The sequence below is a fragment of the Oncorhynchus gorbuscha genome, linkage group LG13, assembly GCF_021184085.1.
Source record: "Oncorhynchus gorbuscha isolate QuinsamMale2020 ecotype Even-year linkage group LG13, OgorEven_v1.0, whole genome shotgun sequence".
Lineage (NCBI taxonomy): Eukaryota > Metazoa > Chordata > Actinopteri > Salmoniformes > Salmonidae > Oncorhynchus > Oncorhynchus gorbuscha.
The window spans coordinates 42362765-42382540 of NC_060185.1; the positions used below are offsets into that span (position 1 = coordinate 42362765).

Below are 19776 nucleotides of genomic sequence, written 5' to 3' on the forward strand. Positions count from 1 at the left end.
ATTAAACTATTCCGTTAATAAGTGCTAGAAAAGCGACCCTATCCTCCCCCTTTGAATGCCGCATTTGGACGATTCCTAGATGCTGTAGCTCAGAAATTGTACAAAACCAGCATGCCAGCTAGTTTAGTGGAACAACTCTTAAGATTGTGTTCACAGCATGCGCTCTTTGCTCATAGTAATAGTAAATGCCCTTAACTGCTTTCTATACCGTTGGCGCTTGTAGCTATAAGCGTTGAACAACACTATATTTTACTTGACAGCCAGCTAGTTGCGGCAAGTAGACCGACTGCGCCTTTCATTTGTTTCTTGCTCTCGAGTTTGATTTAGTCGAAGGGCTATGACATTCATCAGATCAGCTCTCGTGAAAAGTAAGTACAATATTGTGAGTTTTACGATGCCGTGCTTTGTCAGCTCTAAAACGTAGCTAAAGTTAGCTAAATGTGCATTTTGTAGGTCGCATCCGTTCAACTAACGTTAGCTACTTAGCAAGCTCCAGGTACTAGCAAACTTTGGTTAGGAAGTAGCAAACGTAATTGGTTAACACCATAGAATAATTCGAGACTCGGACCAGAGCCTATAGCCTGCTAGGTAACTTCATTTTTTTACATAGATGTCAACACTTAGCTAGCTGGCTAAGTAACGTTAGCTAGCTAATTCCCTCCAGCTAGTATAAACCGTGTTTGGTTAGCATCTTGGCTAACTAGGTGAAAGGTGACTACTATGTAACTTCTGTATAGGAGTGGATAGGTGGTTTAGGTCTAAACCGTGCAACTGACTATTAGCGGAAATGTGTTTCTCTCATTCAATATGAATTTGGTATTGTTGTAATTCATTGTTATTCAATCACCCTCCCTCTCATTTCGGTGCTGATCATCAGACAGGAGTTTATGGCTTCCAGGTCTCAGTGCTGTAAGGGCCATATCCTCTCCGGGGGGCCCCACTCCTCCTTTTACCACCCTGTCTGTCAGTCAACCTGCCACTGCTGTCACTCACATAGAGCTGCACCGGCCAGAGAAACGCAATGCCATGAACAAAGCCTTCTGGAGGTAACAACTGTCCCAAACCAGTGGTGGAAAAATAACCCAATTATAATACATAAGTGCCTTAATAGAAAATTACTCAAGTTAAAGTCACCTAGTAAAATGTTGGTTTCAAATATTTAATTATTAAAAGTAAAAGTATTAATCATTGCCAACCAGATGTAACCATTTTTGTTTGTTTATGGATAGCCCAGGGATCACTCCAACACTCAGACATAATTTATAGATAGCCAGGGGATCACTCCAACACTCAGACATAATTTACAAACTAAGAATGTGTGTTTAGTGAGTCCAACAGATCAGAGGCAGTAGGGATGACCATGTTTTTTTTTTTTGAGAATTGTATTCATTGGACCATTTTCCTGTCCTGCTAATCATTCAAAATGTAACGAGTACTTTTGGGTGTCAAGGAAAATGTATGGAGTAAACATATAAATAGTAAAGTACAGATACCCCAAAAAACTACTTACGTTGTACATGAAAGTATTTTTACTTAAGTACTTTACACCACTGGCCCAAACACTACTTGAACACAGCTGAAACTTTCCCACCTTTCTAATTGTACTTGTAACTCAGCACAACAACACTGTGTGTCCCTTATGAATGCATGTGCATCCTATATGTCTTTGAAAAAATATATTTTCTTTTAACCCTGTCTTCCACCATCCATCCATCCATCCATCCTCTTTCAGAGAAATGGTGGAGTGCTTTACACAGATAGCTGAGGACCCGGATTGCCGGGTGGTTGTCGTCTCTGGTGCAGGAGACGTCTTCACAGCTGGTAAGAGAATTATGTTTCCCAAAAGCTTACGATTGTCTCAGGTTGAACTGAGTGCTACTTATCAATAGGCTGTGCCAACAGTATACCAAACATAGCAATATACCAGTAATAAGACCATTATACTGTAACCTCTGTTGCAATTTGACTGTGTGTAGGCATTGACTTGATGGACATGGCCAGTGAAGTGTTGCAGCCTGAAGGGGACGACATGGCCAGGACTTCCTGGAACATGCGACGCATCATTGCCAAGTACCAGGAAACCTTCAGCGTCATTGAAAGGGTCTGTATATGAACTTGTGGAGTACTTACTCCTGCACAATAGGTTAGGGGTTGATAGTGAACAAGTAAGAAAATGCATTCTCTTTCCCACCACCTCCTTTCTACTTGTAGTGTCCAAAGCCCGTGGTTGTGGCAGTGCAGGGAGCTTGTATTGGAGGAGGTGAGTTTTGGTGGTATATTACTGATTTGCTTGTGACCGTGAGACCTTGCAAAGCTTTCATATATTATTTACAAAATGTGACTGTTTCTTCTCCGGTGAAGGTGTTCTGTAATACAGCTGTAATGGCTTGTCATGTTATAACATGTACGTGTCCTGTTAGGAGTGGATCTGATCACAGCCTGTGATATCCGTCTCTGCACTCAAGATGCCTGGTTTCAGGTGAAGGTAAGTGGGCTTAAATACATCTCCTCAGCCTCAATGACCGTCACCATGAGGACCAAGGTCCAGGGGACATCTACAGGTCTTTGCAGACTTTACGTCAGATTCAGCCTTATGATTATCACGTCACAGTGCGATCAACCTGGCCAGATTGTACAATTTGCTTCAGTTCTGTCATCACATTCTGCGATTGGTTTGAGAGGCTCCGTCAGCCAAAGTAGGATACATCAACTGCAGCGGTGTATTTCATCTGCGCATGTGCCAGCATCGCAAGCCTCACTATGCTTATGCCGAGTGAAGTGAGTTTTGAAAAACGAAAAGTATTCATCTTAAAATAGCTTTCACACAAAAACTTCATATGTCGAACTCACAATCAAATAAGCTTCCCCAAAATAACATGGTCGCTGTGGTAAAGCGCTTATTTTGATTGGCCATTTTGAGCATTTATCAAAATCCAATCAGGTAGCCTGATATCAGATGTCATGTTAACAAGGTTGTTATGGGAATCTCTCTTCTTGCACTGCATGAAAACGTTTAAATCAAACTATTACATGAATCTTGACTATTCACTATTGTATTATTGTGTGCATACTCAGTGCCGGCCGTGTTCCTATGGGTCAGTCACCAGGTTCTGCTCGTAACATCAGCCACACTACACGATAAAGGCCCAAAAATTTGGACACTGACAGAACTTTGTCGAAGACTACGACCGCACGTATTGGTACTTAATCGGCAGACCTAGACCCTGTTATGCTCAACGAGCCAAGACGTAGTGGTACTGAACCAGCAGACCTAGACCCTGTCACACTGAACGAGCCAAGACGTAGTGGTACTGAACCAGCAGACCTAGACCCTGTCACACTGAACGAGCCAAGACGTAGTGGTACTGAACCAGCAGACCTAGACCCTGTCACACTGAACGAGCCAAGACGTAGTGGTAGTGAACCAGCAGACCTAGACCGTCACACTGAACGAGCCAAGAAGTAGTGGTACTGAACCAGCAGACCTAGACCCTGTCACACTGAACGAGCCAAGACGTAGTGGTACTGAATCTGCAGACCTAGACCCTGTCACACTTAACGAGCCAAGATGTCCAACGATCATTTATGACCTAAGAATTTGCCCACGACGTGGACATTTTGTCTGGGATGGCAAAATCGTGGCATAAGACAGCTAAAATCGTGCCGTCTACAAAGGCCGTAACTGGTATCTGTTGTCTGTAGCAACCACCAGGTGGACTCTCATAGTGGAGAAAAGGCAGAATGATAAGAAAAATATACTTGTTAAATCTGCATTGTATCTTTGAGTGATGTGAAAGGTCTGCCTTTCTTACAGGAAGTAGATATTGGCCTAGCAGCTGACGTTGGAACTCTGCAGCGCCTACCTAAAGTCATTGGGAGCCGGAGGTAAGAGCAAGAATTTGATATGCGCTCATTACACCGTAATGCTGCGTGGTAGTCCCTCTGCTTGCATTCATAAACCAAGGAACACTGAGTGCTTCCCTGTATTGTTCTGAAGAGAGATCCTTTATCATGTGTATCATCTTCTTTCCTCTCCAGCCTGGTGAATGAGTTGGCTCTGACAGCGAGGAAGATGTACGCCGATGAGGCCAAGGAAAGTGGATTAGTCAGGTATGAAAACAACGTGTGCATGCGTGTATTTGTTGTGTATGTGTGTTGGGTACTCATACACTCTTTTCCTGGGTAGCCGTGTATTTCCGGACAAGGAGGCGATGTTTGCTGGAGCTCTTGAGATGGCAGGGGAGATAGCAGGCCGCAGCCCTGTGGCTGTCCAGGGAACCAAGGTCAACCTGATCTACTCCAGAGACCACAGTGTGGCAGAGGGCCTGAACTACATGGTGAGGCTCAGTACGATGCTCACAACACCACACATGTCACCGTGGCAACAACATAGGCTATCAAGAACACAACCCAGTATAGATAACCATGTCTCTTAAACAAGCGTAGTGTTCTGATAAGGTGGGTGGGATTTAAAGAAAAAGTAGATGTCATTGGATGTCCAAAATCTGAAATGTAAAAATTGAAAAAAGTAAGAATGAATTACACAATGAGGCTGAGAGTTCAGTCTGTCTCTCTCCTGTCTTCAGGCAACGTGGAACATGAGCATGCTGCAGACGGAGGATGTCATGAAGTCAGCTGCAGCCTCCATGGAGAAGAAGAGTCCTAAAACAATAACTTTCTCCAAGCTCTGAACCTGAGGAGTAGAAAGAGGCTGAAGTGCAGCTTTTCTTAGGCGAGGGGGAATGGATGGAGGGGATTATCTACTGAACTAGTTGATACAATTTGTATGTCCCTGCGTCCAGTATTAAGGAAGTTTGAGGTAGTTCTGGGCGTTAGCTTACATTAACATCAGTGCTGGAAGTCTTTGCTGTACCCGAACACTTCCAGTCTTTGCACTAAGCTCGTTAACGTTGGCTCGCAAATCTACCTCGTAACTTCCTTCATACTGGACGCAGAGACATGCAAATAGTATCCACGAGTTCATCTGGGTCGGTTGATAAATGCCAAAATGACCAACTATCCATTTAGGCTAATATGAAAAGGACTTATTTCGCCTCCTGACTCCAGCAGATGCATATGTTTGTGTGTTGGTGCCTTGTTGTCTGTCAGAATCGCCCAAAGCAGAGCTGTCTGTAAACTAAAGAGTTAGGGGCCTCTCTCTTGCTAGCTCCGCATGCAGGATTCAGGTTGGGTACTCTACCAACCAGCCTCACACTTTTGTAAATCTATAAAAATGATTGCATCATAAAACCTTTTTACATTTTTTTTTTTTAAAAGATGAACTGAGCCTAAGGGCCCTGTTTCAACATGTTAAGTGTTTGTGCTGAGTTTTAGGCTTTGTGCATACAATTCAATACCTAAATGTGAAGTGTATGCATCTTTCACCAAGCCAATGCTCATAGTGTTGTTCTAGTTTGGACCACTGCCACCGTTGGAGGAGATATGGCCTATTGCCCAGACTCACTTGCCTGCGTCTTGATTACGCTCAACTGGCGACTTGTTTACTATAAATATGCACAGTGGGCATCAGGGAAGCCCGGGGTGGACTAAAAACGTTGGTCACGCCATAAAAGCAGGCGTTCTCCTCGCATTAAGACGGCAAGGTTGTCCGACCATAGTGTAGACCTATATCAGTAAAGAGGTCGTAGTTGGAGGCCTGAAGATGCTTCTGTCTCCCATCCGTTGTATCATCCTTCTTCTCCTTGTGAACTTCGTCTATTCTGGTACGTTAACGATCCATAATGAACTGATCATTTAAAAAAATACTCAAATGATAAAATAAGGTAGGGCAGAGTTGGGTCGGTTGAGCCATCCTTGTTCCTAGGAAACGATACACAAAATGTATAATTTGACCAAATATTTAGTAAGAGGTGATTTCTGAAGGTAGAAAACGCATGGTAAAAAAAGTGGTAAACAAGTTGCGTTCAAAAACAGTTTTCCGCCAAGTTAATTTAATGTGTTGAGGTTTCATGATGCTTGTAATGAAACGGAAGTAGATCATTTTAATATTGTCCTATACATCATTTGGGGTCTCTAAGCTCCTATATGAGGTTTTATACCTAGCATGAAAGTACATCCATGTATCTGTGTAAGCTGATATAATATACACGTTGATCGTATATCATTTTAATGCATAGGCCTATAGTTTTAATTATTGAGGTGAATCCATAAAATTGTGGTATTCAGAGAAACAAAATTGGATAATCTAGAAGCTATATTTAGATAGTTATGTGAAATTGGCTGCTTAAGAATTGAGCACATATATACAAGTTTATTCTGTTCCTAAGTGTCTTAACTAATACATGGTTTATTAACACCAAGTATGTATTGAATTATAATAAAACTCATGAAAAATAAACATGGGCTTGGCTGTCGTGTATGAATTAGACTGATAAGGTTGTGGCAGAGGGTTGTAACTTATCAGCAAAAGCCATGTGCTGAGACCGTCAGGAATAAATACAAAATTGTATCCAATCCAAAAATGGATGTGACACGTTCAGATAGCACTTTTTGTAGAACGAAATGTGAGAGATAATTGTAGAAATTGTTAAGGAGTTGCATATGCGCACATTCAGATGTTCAAGTCTAAGGAGGCTCTCGTGGTTTGACCAACAAATACGTGCGTAATTTATGTCCATATGTGACTTTACGCGCAACTACAAACGATTGAGCTCGTATTATCTCTATATTTGCCGTTCCTGTCGTTCTAGCTGTGCACAGTGCATTGGGTTTCATATCACATTTGACATTTCATAGGACGAGTTCTGAGGAAGATCAAGGAGCACGTGCGTAAAATCCAGTATGAGAAAGCAAAGAAGAATGTGCTGATGAGCGCAGTCAACGGGCATAAGCCCATGAGCGAAGTGAGAGACGGGAAAATTCACCAACCCCTGGACCACTTCGACAGTCAAAACGATGAAACATTTCCTCAGGTGACCCACCATACGTGCAACTACAGTGAGGTCCAAATGTATTTTTGGTTGTTTTGGCTCTGTACTCCAGGACTTTGTATTTTAAAGTATTCAATGACTATGAGGTCAAAGTGCAGACTGTCAGCTTTAATGTGAAGGTATTTTCATCCATACAGGGTGACAGCACTTTTTGTACATAGTCCCCCCATTTAGGGAACCAAAAGTATTTGGACAAATTCACTTATGTGTATTGGACTATTCAAAAGTTTAGTATTTGATGCCATATTCCTAGCACACAATGACTACAGCTTGTGACTACAAATATGTTGGATGCATTTGCATTTTGATTTGGTTGTGTTTCAGAGAATTTTGTGCCAGATAGAAATTAATGGTAAATAATGTATTGTGTCATTTTGGAGTTACTTTTATTGTAAATGTTTAGAAATGAATGTCTACATTCATCATGGATGCTACCATGATAATCCTGAATGAATCATGAATAACAAAACAAACTGCAAATGCAGCCAACACGTTTGTAGAGTCACAAGCTTGATGTGGTCATTGTGTGCTAGGAATATGGGACCAAATACTAAACTTTTCACTACTTTAATACACATGTAACTGAATTTGTCCAAATACTTTTGTTCCCTAAAATGGGGGATGTGCTGTGATTACACTCAAATGTATATACCACTGACAGTGCAATTTAACCTCAGTCATTCTATCATTCCAAAGTATCATCCTCCCCTCCCCTCTCTTGTTCTCTTGCTTCCCTTCCGTCTCTCACCCTCTCTCTCTTTCAGAGGTTTTTCGTGAATGAAGCCTATTGGGAGCGTCCTCATGGCCCAGTGTTCCTGTTCATCGGAGGGGAGGGCCCCATCTCTGAGTTCAATGTGCTGGCAGGTACACACAAAGTTCCCCTGTCACGCTCTTAAGTAATATGAAAATAAAATGGAAATGCATTGACACGATAAGTTAGGCTTACATAGGTGTTATGAATTTGATACTTGTCATTAGTTACAAGTCAATGCCTGTTCTTTGGTTTTTGTGTTGTTGATACCTCAACCAACTCTTAACCTCTCCCTATTTCTCCTCTCCGCTCCTGCTTTGTGTGTATCTGTAGGCCACCATGTGGACATGGCTGAGGAGCATGGGGCTCTGCTTGTGGCCCTGGAGCATCGTTTCTATGGCGAGAGCATCAACAAAGATGGCCTGGAGACTGAGAACCTGGGAGACCTGTCCAGCCAGCAGGCGTGAGTACTGGCGGGAGGAGGGAGTCAATGTGATGACGTTGAATCAATGTTGAAAATGGATTGGATTTGCAAAAAGTCATCAACGTGAGGGTATTTTGTATTTTTTTCACACAACTTTGAACCTAAATCTAATGGCATGGTAACATTCTTTGGTTGATTTCATGTTGAATTCACATTAGTTGACATTAGTTGACAACTCAACCAAATGTAAATGAAAACTAGACGTTGGGTTGCTACTTGACAAAGGCAGAGAGCTTTTGACTGGGCTTGAATTGGGCAGAGATTGAATTGCATTTTCTCTGCCATCTCTTGGTTTCCAGTCTTGCCGACGTCGCAGAATTCCATCAATACATCAGCGATCGCTTTGACCTCTCTGACAAGAATACCTGGATCAGCTTCGGAGGTTCCTATGCTGGGGCCTTGTCTGCCTGGCTCAGGGGAAAGGTACAGTAGAGAGAACAACACTTTCTATATTTATACTTTGGACTGGACAGCAGTGTTACTGTATGCTGGTCTACTCTATTCCATGGTAATTATAGTAAATCATGTTCTCTGTTCCTGCTCTTCCAGTTCCCTCACCTGGTCTACGGTGCTGTGGCTTCCTCTGCTCCTGTCAAAGCCAAACTGGACTTCTCCACCTTCAACAAAGTAAAGATCTCACCATTAGTATTAATTCTAGTAATAGTAGTAGTAGTGGTAGTGGTAGTTGTGGTGGTAGTTGTAGTAGGCAAACTAGTAACTGTGGCACTATTTATAGTGTTAATAGCATGGTAGATGTTATATTCAGCTGTATGGACAAAGGTGAAAACAAACCCTGGTGTTGCTCTCTTCCAGGTGGTGGGTCTGAGCCTTGCGGACGAGGACGTTGGAGGTTCAGATAAGGTTTGACAACATTTACAGTAGATGTGGGCGCTTGAAATCATGTGTTGGAGTTTCTGACTGTATGAGTCTCCTACTGTGGGATTTGACTTTCTCTGTCACTGTCTCTCTCTCTCTCTCTCTCCTCCAGTGTGTGGGGGACATATGGGAGGCCTTTGCTGCCGTGGAGGCCGCCCTGTTTGCAGGAAATGCCACTGAGGTGGGGAAGGACTTTGGGTGCTGTGAGATCCCTGAGAATCTGGAGGACCAGATCGAGGTAATGCAGAGCCTGGCCGACATCGTCATGGGAACCGTGGAGTACAACGAGGAGGGGGGAATCCTGACTATTGAGGAGATCTGTAAAATAATGACCAATGAGACAGAGACCTACGATTCGGAGACTGAGGCATACGACCGGCTGATCAAGCTGGTGCAGGTATGAGGTGTATTTTGTGTGTGTGCGCGCACACACACACACAACACACACACACACACACACACACACACACACACACACACACACACACACACACACACACACACACACACACACACACACACACACACACACACACACACACACACACACACACACACACACACACACAAAATGACAATTCATTGATTAACCAGCAGAGGGCTGTATTCTTCACTGCAGCCGAGGTGAGTAAGACATTTAAACGTGTTAACCCTCGCAAGGCTGCAGGCCCAGACGGCATCCCCAGCCGCGCCCTCAGAGCATGCGCAGACCAGCTGGCCGGTGTGTTTACGGACATATTCAATCAATCCCTATACCAGTCTGCTGTTCCCACATGCTTCAAGAGGGCCACCATTGTTCCTGTTCCCAAGAAAGCTAAGGTAACTGAGCTAAACGACTACCGCCCCGTAGCACTCACTTCCGTCATTATGAAGTGCTTTGAGAGACTAGTCAAGGACCATATCACCTCCACCCTACCTGACACCCTAGACCCACTCCAATTTTCTTACCGCCCAAATAGGTCCACAGACGATGCAATCTCAACCACACTGCACACTGCCCAAACCCATCTGGACAAGAGGAATACCTATGTGAGAATGCTGTTCATCCACTACAGCTCGGCATTCAACACCATAGTACCCTCCAAGCTCGTCATCAAGCTCGAGACCCTGGGTCTCGACCCCGCCCTGTGCAACTGGGTACTGGACTTCCTGACGGGCCGCCCCCAGGTGGTGAGGGTAGGCAACAACATCTCCACCCCGCTGATCCTCAACACTGGGGCCCCACAAGGGTGCGTTCTGAGCCCTCTCCTGTACTCCCTGTTCACCCACGACTGCGTAGCCACGCACGCCTCCAACTCAATCATCAAGTTTGCGGACGACACAACAGTGGTAGGCTTGATTACCAACAACGACAAGACGGCCTACAGGGAGGAGGTGAGGGCCCTCGGAGTGTGGTGTCAGGAAAATAACCTCACACTCAACATCAACAAAACTAAGGAGATGATTGTGGACTTCAGGAAACAGCAGAGGGAACACCCCCCTATCCACATCAATGGAACAGTAGTGGAGAGGGTAGCAAGTTTTAAGTTCCTCGGCATACACATCACAGACAAACTGAATTGGTCCACTCACACAGACAGCATCGTGAAGAAGGCGCAGCAGCACCTCTTCAACCTCAGGAGGCTGAAGAAATTTGGCTTGTCACCAAAAGCACTCACAAACTTCTACAGATGCACAATCGAGAGCATCCTGGCGGGCTGTATCACCGCCTGGTACGGCAACTGCTCCGCCCACAACCGTAAGACTCTCCAGAGGGTAGTGAGGTCTGCACAACGCATCACCGGGGGCAAACTATCTGTCCTCCAGGACACCTACACCACCCGATGTTACAGGAAGGCCATAAAGATCATCAAGGACATCAACCACCCAAGCCACTGCCTGTTCACCCCGCTATCATCCAGAAGGCGAGGTCAGTACAGGTGCATCAAAGCTGGGACCGAGAGACTGAAAAACAGCTTCTATCTCAAGGCCATCAGACTGTTAAACAGCCACCACTAACATTGAGTGGCTGCTGCCAACACACTGACACTGACACTACTCCAGCCACTTTAATAATGGGAATTGATGGGAAATGATGTAAATATATCACTAGCCACTTTAAACAATGCTACCTTATATTATGTTACTTACCCTACATTATTAATCTCATATGCATACGTATATACTGTACTCTATATCATCGACTGCATCCTTATGTAATACATGTATCACTAGCCACTTTAACTATGCCACTTTGTTTACATATTCATCTCATATGTATATACTGTACTCGATACCATCTACTGTATCTTGCCTATGCTGCTCTGTACCATCACTCATTCATATATCTTTATGTACATATTCTTTATCCCCTTACACTGTGTATAAGACAGTCATTTTGGAATTGTTAGTTAGATTACTTGTTGGTTATTACTGCATTGTCGGAACTAGAAGCACAAGCATTTCGCTACACTCTCATTAACATCTGCTAACCATGTGTATGTGACAAATCAAATTTGATTTGATTTGATGTACAGTTGTGCATCACTTTGCCTTGACTGATCTAATCAAATTGTATTTGTTAAATGCACCGAATACAACAGGTGTAGTAGACCTTACAGTGAAATTCTTACTTACAAGCCCAGCCCCTCACCAAAAATGCAGTTAAAACCTGTTGAGTGTAGGGGGCAGTATTTTGATGTTTGGATGAAAAACTTACCCAAATTAAACTGCCTATTTCTCAGGCCCAGAAGCTAGAATTTTTGAGGATCTGGGGACCCATGCCAAATCTTTTCAGTCTCCCGAGGGGGAAAAGCTGTTGTCATGCCCTCTTCACAACTGTCTTGGTGTGTTTGGACCATGATAGTTTGTTGTTGATATGGAACTTGAAACTCTCGACCCGCTTCACTACAACCCCGTCGATGTTAATGGGGGCCTGTTCAGCCTTCCTTTTCCTGTAGTCCATGATCATCTCCTTTGTCTTGCTCACATTAAGGTAGTGGTTGTTGTTCTGGAGACGAAAGAAAACCACACCTATTTAGGCGAGATGCTGGCGAGTGGTGTAGAACACTTGAAAAATGAAAGGAGAGCCGCACACTCAGGGGCTCAGATACAGTAATTTAATAACCAACGTTTCGACAGACAAGCTGTCTTCATCAGGGTATAATGACAAACACAGCAGGTCACTAGTTTATATAGTGTCAAAGGACACACACAGGTGTCTGTAATCATGGCCAGGTGTGGCCTGATATCATTGGTTAATCTTCACATATCAAAATAACATACCAAAAACATAGATAGCATATGATCATAGATACAATTTGGCTGCATAGGCCTACAAACATTTACAACAGAAAAATCACAAGAATGGCTTCAAATCAAAGTCTACATTGAGACCAAAGTGAGCAAGGGTCTTTAAATTAAAGATCCAGGCAGCCTCTCGATTTAACAATAAATTGTCGAGTTCACCCCCTCTCCTATGGAGGGTGACAAGTTCGATGCTGATATAACGTAGGGACGAAATTGAGTGGTTTGCTTCCAAAAAGTGGGCCGCAACTGGGTAAGTCGAGTTTTTGCACCTAATGGTGCTACGATGCTCAGAGATTTGTACTTTTAATTTGAGCTTTGTTTTACCCACATAATGTTTTACCACAAGGACAAGTTATAAGATAAATAACTGCCTTACTGGAGCACGTAATAACACCTTTGATTGGGATCGATTTCCCTGTTTGAGGGTGTTTGAAGGATTTACATTTATAAGTACCATTGCATTGAGCACATCCATTACACTTGTAGTTTCCATCCAGTAGGGGCACAAATAGATGTTGTGCAGGGATATCTTGGGGTGGTAAATCAGAGTTTACCAGTTCATCTCTGAGATTTCTGCCCCGCGAGAATACGATCAAGGGAGGGTCTGAAAACACATTACCGATACTGTCATCAGATCTTAGAATGTGCCGATGTTTGTGAACGATTGCCTTAATTTGTTCAGAGCACTTTGAATAGCGGGTAGTTAGAACACAAGAATACTTATTTTTGCGAGACTGTCCTTGAAAAAGATCATGTCTCGGTTTGTTTTGAATTTTCTCAATGGCAGTAACCTCTCAAAGAGAGGGGCTCTTTGAATTTTCTTCGCGTCTCAGCCATATTTCTCTCGAAATCTGATTGTTTTTTGCAAATTGCAAGTGGTTGTTGTCCTGGCACCACACTGCCAAGGTCTCTGACCTCCTCCCTATAGGCTGTCTCATCCTTGTCGGTGATCAAGCATACCACTGTTGTGTCGTCAGCAACCTTAACGATGGTGTTGGAGTCGTGTTTGGCCATGCAGTCGTGGGTGAGCAATGAGTACAGGAGGGGACTAAGCACGCTCCCCTGAGAGGCCCCGGTGTTGTGGATCAGCGTGGCTGATGTGATGTTTCCTACCCTTACCACCTAGGGACGGCCCATCAGAAAGTCCAGGATCCAGTTGCAGAGGGAGGTGTTTTAGTCCCATGGTGCTGAACGCTGTAGTCAACGAACAGCATTCTCAAATAGGTTTTCCTTTTGTCCAGGTGAGAAATGGCAGTGTGCAGCGTGATTGTAGAACAGTCAGGGAACACTGTTACTGTGTGTGTTTGTATTAGATCTACCGGGCCACAGGCGAGGAGCCCTGTCTGGATGCGTCCCACAAGCAGACCATCCAGGACCTGAGTGACACAAATCTGGACTCTGCCTACAATGGAGAGAGACAGTGGTACTACCAGACCTGCACTGAGTTCGGCTTCTGTGAGTACTGCTCCACCACACAACACTGTCACTCCTAGAGGAGATACATTGGGGTACAAAATTATTCACACCCTTGATAAAGATGAGCAATAATGACTGTATAAAATAAATCATTCTGAGCTACATTATATTGTATGCAAAACAATTGGGAAATTATATTATTTTATACTAAAACTATTTTATACTAGAACAGCAAAGAGATTTTGTTTAAGAAGTAATACATGTTTTTCTCTTTAACAGAAGGAGTAAACATTATTTACACCCCTAAATATTCCTATAAAAAAGTATTTGGTGTCAAAAGTTTTGTATTTGGTTGCATATTCCTAGCATGCAATGACTACATTAAGCTTGTGACTCTAAAAACATGTTGGAAGCATTTGTAGTTAGTTTTGGTTGTGTTTCAGATTATTTTGTGCCCAATAGAAATTAATGGTAAATAATGTATTGTGTCATTTTGGAGTCACTTTATTATAAATCAGAATAGATAATAAGAATGTTTCGAAACACTTCTACAGTAATGTGGATGCTACCATGGTTACGGATAATTCTGAATGAATCGTGAATAATGAGTAAGAATGTTACAGAGGGTCAAAGATCATACCCCCAAGACATGCTAACCTCGCACCATTCCCAAGAACTTTTTAACATCTTTCTCTGAGCAATAGCATTAGTATAAAAATATATAATTTCCCATTTTTTTGAGCATACAATGTAGCTCAGTATTTGAATAATTTATTTTATACAGCCATTATTGCTCATCTTTATCAAAAAAAACAAAAAACTAAAAACTAAAAAGCAGCACATTCATAAGCCCAGTGCATTAACACTAGCTGTGCAAAGCTCCCACTCTTTGGTACAGTATCACTCATTATAGGATCGGTTTTACTATATGCCCATAGCCACCCAGCTGTATCTCACATTACAGAAATACAACTACACATCATAATTCAATAGAAATTCATTGTTTTTCTATGGCTTACCTCATCATTGTTTGGTTGTGACAGTCCAGACGTGTGAGGATGCCAGCTGTCCCTTCTCCCGCATGCTGACCCTGCAGGCTCAGACCGACCTGTGTGCTGAGGTGTTCAACATCCCCCAGCACAGTCTGCCCGGACACATCGCCTTCACCAACAAGTACTATGGAGGAGACCACCCCGACACCGACAGGGTGCTCTATGTCAACGGTGAGCAGAGACTTCACAGATAGATACAGTAGATAGGCGATGCCTAGTCAGCTGCACAACGGAATGCATTCAGCCGAAATGTGTCTTCCGCGTTTAACCCAACCCATCTGAATCAGAGAGGTGCTGGGGGGGGGGGGTGCCTTCATTGACGTTATCGGCGCCCGGGGAGCAGTTGTTGATCGAAGGCAGAACGGCTTCGGGATCCGAACCAAGTGACCTTTCGGTTGCTGGCCCAACGACCGGATAGATGAATGGATCGATAGATAGATGGAGGTTTAAACCATTACCTCTCATTACATCATAGTGTAATTTAAATCCACTGGCAGTGAATCAATGTGCTGTGTCTATGTGAGTGATTGTGTGACAGCAGAGGTGGTTGGTGGGAGGACAGGCTCAAAGTAATGGCTGGAATGGAATCAATGGAATGGTATCAAACATATGGAAACCACATGATTGACCAGCCATTACAATGAGCCCATCCTCCTGTAACTCCTCCCACCAAGCTCCTCTGTGTGACAGTCAGTATATGACCTGTCCATCTGGTCTGTGACCTGTGACCTCTGTCAGGTGAAATTGACCCCTGGCGTGAGCTCAGCGTTCTGGAAGAGGACCTGGACAAGGAGGACAAAGATATGGCCATCCTCATCAAGGGCACCTCCCACTGTGCCGACATGAATCCCGGCGGCGCTGCAGACCGCCCCGCCCTGAAGCAGGCCCGCAAAGTACGGCACACGGCAGGCTAGACAACACTAAGTTGATGTAACAGTGAGAGACACTGACTGTGAGCTTTGGTGGCACATGAAGAGTAATGTGTGCTTCAGAACTGTATGTCTCAATTGAACACTTTAGGCCGGTTTCCCAGAAACAAAAAAAGCATGGTCAATGGTCAATAGCTTGTTAGTCCAAGACTAAACTAAATCTGTGTCCAGGAAACTGCCCCATTGTCTATCTCTTATGTCATTAGTGAATATTATTTTTAAACTTCTCATCCTGATCTGTCTTTTTTTCTCTCTGGTTGTCAGGCTATTGAGAGGAAAGTTGCCAAGTGGCTGAAGGAAGCTGCCTGGAAGTTTGTCGGCTGATGGACCCAACGACAGGTTACCTGATCATCTGACCTTCCTGACCATCACTCAGCCAATCAAACTTTGGGCAGTGAATCACATGGTGCTGTGGACTGAGCCCCTCTTCATGTTTCTCCCCATGGGTCAGGTCCTCTAAGGTGGTGTTCTTCTGTTTTTTTTCTAACATTCTTCTAGTGTTTTCCTATTGTTTTCCCTATGGTTTTTCCTGGTGTTTTCCTAATGTTTTTCTAGTGTTTTCCCTATGGTTTTTCCTGGTGTTTTCCTAATGTTTTTCTAGTGTTTTACCTATGGTTTTTCCTGGTGTTTTCCTAATGTTTTTCTAGTGTTTTTCCTATGGTTTTTCCTGGTGTTTTTCCTGGTGTTTTCCTAATGTTTTTCTAGTGTTTTTCCTATGGTTTTCCTGGTGTTTTCCTAATGTTTTTCTAGTGTTTTCCTATGGTTTTCCTGGTGTTTTCCTAATGTTTTTCTAGTGTTTCTCCTATGGTTTTTCCTGGTGTTTTTCCTAATGTTTTTCTAGTGTTTCTCCTATGGTTTTTCCTGGTGTTTTTCCTGAGTGTTTTTCTAACGTTCTAGTTTTTACATTTGTGGTTTTCTAACGTTTCTCTAACGTTTGTGTTTTTCCTAACGTTTTATAGTGTTTTTCTAACGTTTTCATAGTGTTTATTGAACGTTTTTATAGCGTGCTTGAATTTACTCCAGTATATAAGTTATAGATTTATATTTTAATCGACAGTTTTAGTAATTTAGGGAAACACTTATAATGCTGTACACAGTATTTAAGTTTCCTAACTACGCACTGGTAGCGTATAGCTAACCAGAGAATCTCAGTATAAGACAACTTTAACATCATGGAGTGTTCTAAGGTTTACAGACATTCACACATTTTCCTTGGTCTGGATTCAGTGAAGTTATCTCAGACAAAACATTATCTGAATGTGTGCTGGATTGCTTTGTAGTTCATTTGATTTCATCCTGCAAGTTGGAAAAGTATCATCAATAAAAGTTTGCTGATAATCTGGTGTCTGTTTTCTGTGGATTGTGGGATATTGTTGTTGACTGAAATTCATTTTAAGAGATATTTTACAGCCAAACAATTTTTTGTATTTTGTTCATTAAACCACTGTTACTAAGATCCCAGAAGAATGTGCATGTCAGCAGTCGAGTTTCAGTATAGAGCAAAAACTGTGATGATGATGCAAATTATATTCAAATGACTAAATACACAAAGATAGTCTTGACTAAAATATCACCTTTTTCAACTGTTTAAATCTTTAATCTCAGCAGGGGGCGCTAATGCTATACACATATATCCAGTCAATGGCACATTTCCAGTTTATAGAACTCTGAAGACTGTTGTGTGTTTGAGTTTGTTTACATGCATGTGTGTGGTGGTCTTCATGAATACATGAACATAAACAATATATGTGCCAGCATATTGAGGTATTTAGCACCATGTGTGTCTTTGTGTATGTTTAATTATCTTTGCACTTTGAGTGTGTGGGTGTCTGATCTGTTTGTGTGTGTCATCCATGCATGCAAAATAGTGTGTGTGTGTGTGTGTGTGTGTATGTGTTATTTTTTGTGTGCAGTGTTGAGTTGGTGCAGATACTGTGTGTGTTTGGGAGTTACAGAGAGGTGAGCAAGAGCCAGTTGTCCCAAGGCCATCTGTTACCCCGTGGGGTGGAGGGGTGGTGATGGTCCTGCTGCTCAGGCCTACCCCTCGCTGATTGATGATCTCCACTCCCCCGGATTCGACCAGGTCACGACTTCCCACTACTGACCACCCTACAGAGAGAGCTCAATCACACACACAACGCACACACAACTCCTGTTAGTGATAATAAACTACAGTTTATTTTACTAGGACACACACACATAATAACACATACACTCTCAGTGCTGTACTTCCATGCACACATTCACATTCAAGCACACACAGACCGTCTTTAGCAGTTACACAGCAGTCCATTTCCCACAGTACCCAACCGCATGGAGCCCCTCAATGCTTAGATACACACATACAGTGTGGCTTCGATTCACTCACACCGCAGCATGTTCTTTCTTGCTTGTCTCTCTCTGGTGGATGTTTGATTATACCCAGGTTGTGGGGTATGATAAGACCTTTACTACTTCCTGTTCTGGGAGTGAGTACACACGAGGACTAGCCAGGTGGCTCAGTATGCTTTTCTCCATGTCGTGCATATATTCCTATTTGAATGAAAAGCACACATATTCTCCAACATGGAGAGAGAGAGTGACCACATTAGAGACACATATTTCCCACAGATCACACAAAGAATTTGAAAACAAATCAAACATTGATGAACTCCCATATCTGTTAGGCTAAATACAGCAGTGTGCAATCACAGCAGCAGGATGTGTGGCCCGTTGCCATGACAAAAGGGCAACCAGAGGAGCACAAACAGCAATGTAAATACCACCCATATTTATATCTTTATTTCATATTTCATCATTCTTTATCTACTTGCACATTGTTACAACACTGTACATAGCAAATCATATATTTTAAATGTCCATGTTCTTTCAAACTTTTGTGAGTGTAATGTTTACTAATGTTTCCCTTGTTTACTTCCCTTTTGTTTGTCTCTTCCATTTGCTTTGGCAATGTTTCCCATGTCAATAAAGCCTTTTGAATTGAATTGAGAGAGAGTGAGAGAGACCAACCTTCTGAGATTCTCGCAATGACATCACTATATCACATCCTATACATCTATACTAGTATAGGCCTACACCAAATATGATCAAATCAAATGTTATTTGTCACATGTGCCAAATACAACAGGTGTTCACCTTACAGTGAAATGCTTACAAGCCCTTAACCAACAATGCAGTTTTAAGAAAAATACCTACAAAAAATAAAATAATAATAATAATAATTAAAGAGCAGCAGTAAAATAACAATTACGAGGCTAAATACAGGGGGTACCAGTACAGAGTCACTGTGCTTTTAGGCCTTCTGACCAATATTCCTCATCTCTACAGTGCCGGCAGGTTTTTTTCCAAGCTCTTTTATCACCAATGTTACGTTATGTATTTATTATACACACACACACACACACAGACGCAATCACGGTATCAGCAAGCACTGACAGAGTGACATGGAATGCTTTTTCTCTCTCTCATTCCCTCCCGTCTTTTCCCTCCCGTCTTCTCCCTCCCCCTCGCCTGTTCCCTTGATCAATGAGTAAGTTCCAGAGTCAGTTCTATTAATCAGAGCCTATCGGCTATCTGTCTCCCACAACAACCAATCACAGCAGCCCGACAGCTGGCCCATGACAAATGGAGCTGGGGGAGGGGCGGGGTGAGACGCACTTTATCTGATCTTAGTCAGGTCACAGCACATCTGCACTTACAGTTGATTCAAGATGATGATTGAAAACGCACACACTAGTGCACAGACAAGTGCACGCTCAACCACCTATAAGAGCACACATGCGCACGCATGCACGCACGCATTTGGACACAAAGGGACACAGCACACACATTAACTCACGTACATTAGGTGCTTGCATAAAGGAACGTCCATGTATGTAGCTGTACTGGGACGTTTTACTAGTTTGCTAGTTTGCATTCCAACGCATTCTCTAGTGTTGGTGTTGACACGTTCTACTTGAAAAATGAATCTGCCACTCGAGGAAGAACTGATAAATGATTCCATGTTCAGCTTGTCTGTTGTTAGGGGTAA

General features: G+C 42.9%; 2 protein-coding genes across 2 annotated transcripts; both read left to right on the forward strand.

The window, feature by feature from the left end:
• The first annotated feature begins 63 nt into the window (after positions 1–63).
• ech1 (enoyl CoA hydratase 1, peroxisomal) lies at positions 64–6358 on the forward strand. Its single transcript, XM_046294584.1, has 10 exons — positions 64–368; positions 878–1046; positions 1733–1821; positions 1977–2101; positions 2212–2260; positions 2421–2485; positions 3815–3885; positions 4039–4110; positions 4187–4337; positions 4587–6358. Exons 1-10 carry the CDS (start codon positions 338–340, stop codon positions 4689–4691), a joined length of 927 nt encoding a protein of 308 aa, XP_046150540.1. The 5' UTR covers positions 64–337; the 3' UTR covers positions 4692–6358.
• Positions 5588–17084, forward strand: LOC123992928 (thymus-specific serine protease). The gene is made up of 12 exons (XM_046294573.1): positions 5588–5723; positions 6757–6932; positions 7715–7814; positions 8035–8164; positions 8485–8608; positions 8735–8812; positions 8999–9046; positions 9174–9458; positions 13663–13804; positions 14809–14988; positions 15556–15710; positions 16011–17084. Exons 1-12 carry the CDS (start codon positions 5663–5665, stop codon positions 16068–16070), a joined length of 1539 nt encoding a protein of 512 aa, XP_046150529.1. The 5' UTR covers positions 5588–5662; the 3' UTR covers positions 16071–17084.
• Positions 17085–19776: the final 2692 nt, after the last annotated feature.

Bases quoted from the DNA above. Each gene is read 5' to 3' on its own strand.
- ech1 (XM_046294584.1), top strand. From the start codon at position 338: ATGACATTCATCAGATCAGCTCTCGTGAAAA. The intron at 1,047-1,732 runs GTAACAACTGTC...ATCCTCTTTCAG, and splicing joins ATGAACAAAGCCTTCTGGAG to AGAAATGGTGGAGTGCTTTA. The intron at 2,486-3,814 runs GTAAGTGGGCTT...CCTTTCTTACAG, and splicing joins ATGCCTGGTTTCAGGTGAAG to GAAGTAGATATTGGCCTAGC.
- LOC123992928 (XM_046294573.1), top strand. From the start codon at position 5,663: ATGCTTCTGTCTCCCATCCGTTGTATCATCCTTCTTCTCCTTGTGAAC. The intron at 5,724-6,756 runs GTACGTTAACGA...GACATTTCATAG, and splicing joins TGTGAACTTCGTCTATTCTG to GACGAGTTCTGAGGAAGATC. The intron at 9,047-9,173 runs GTTTGACAACAT...TCTCTCCTCCAG, and splicing joins ACGTTGGAGGTTCAGATAAG to TGTGTGGGGGACATATGGGA.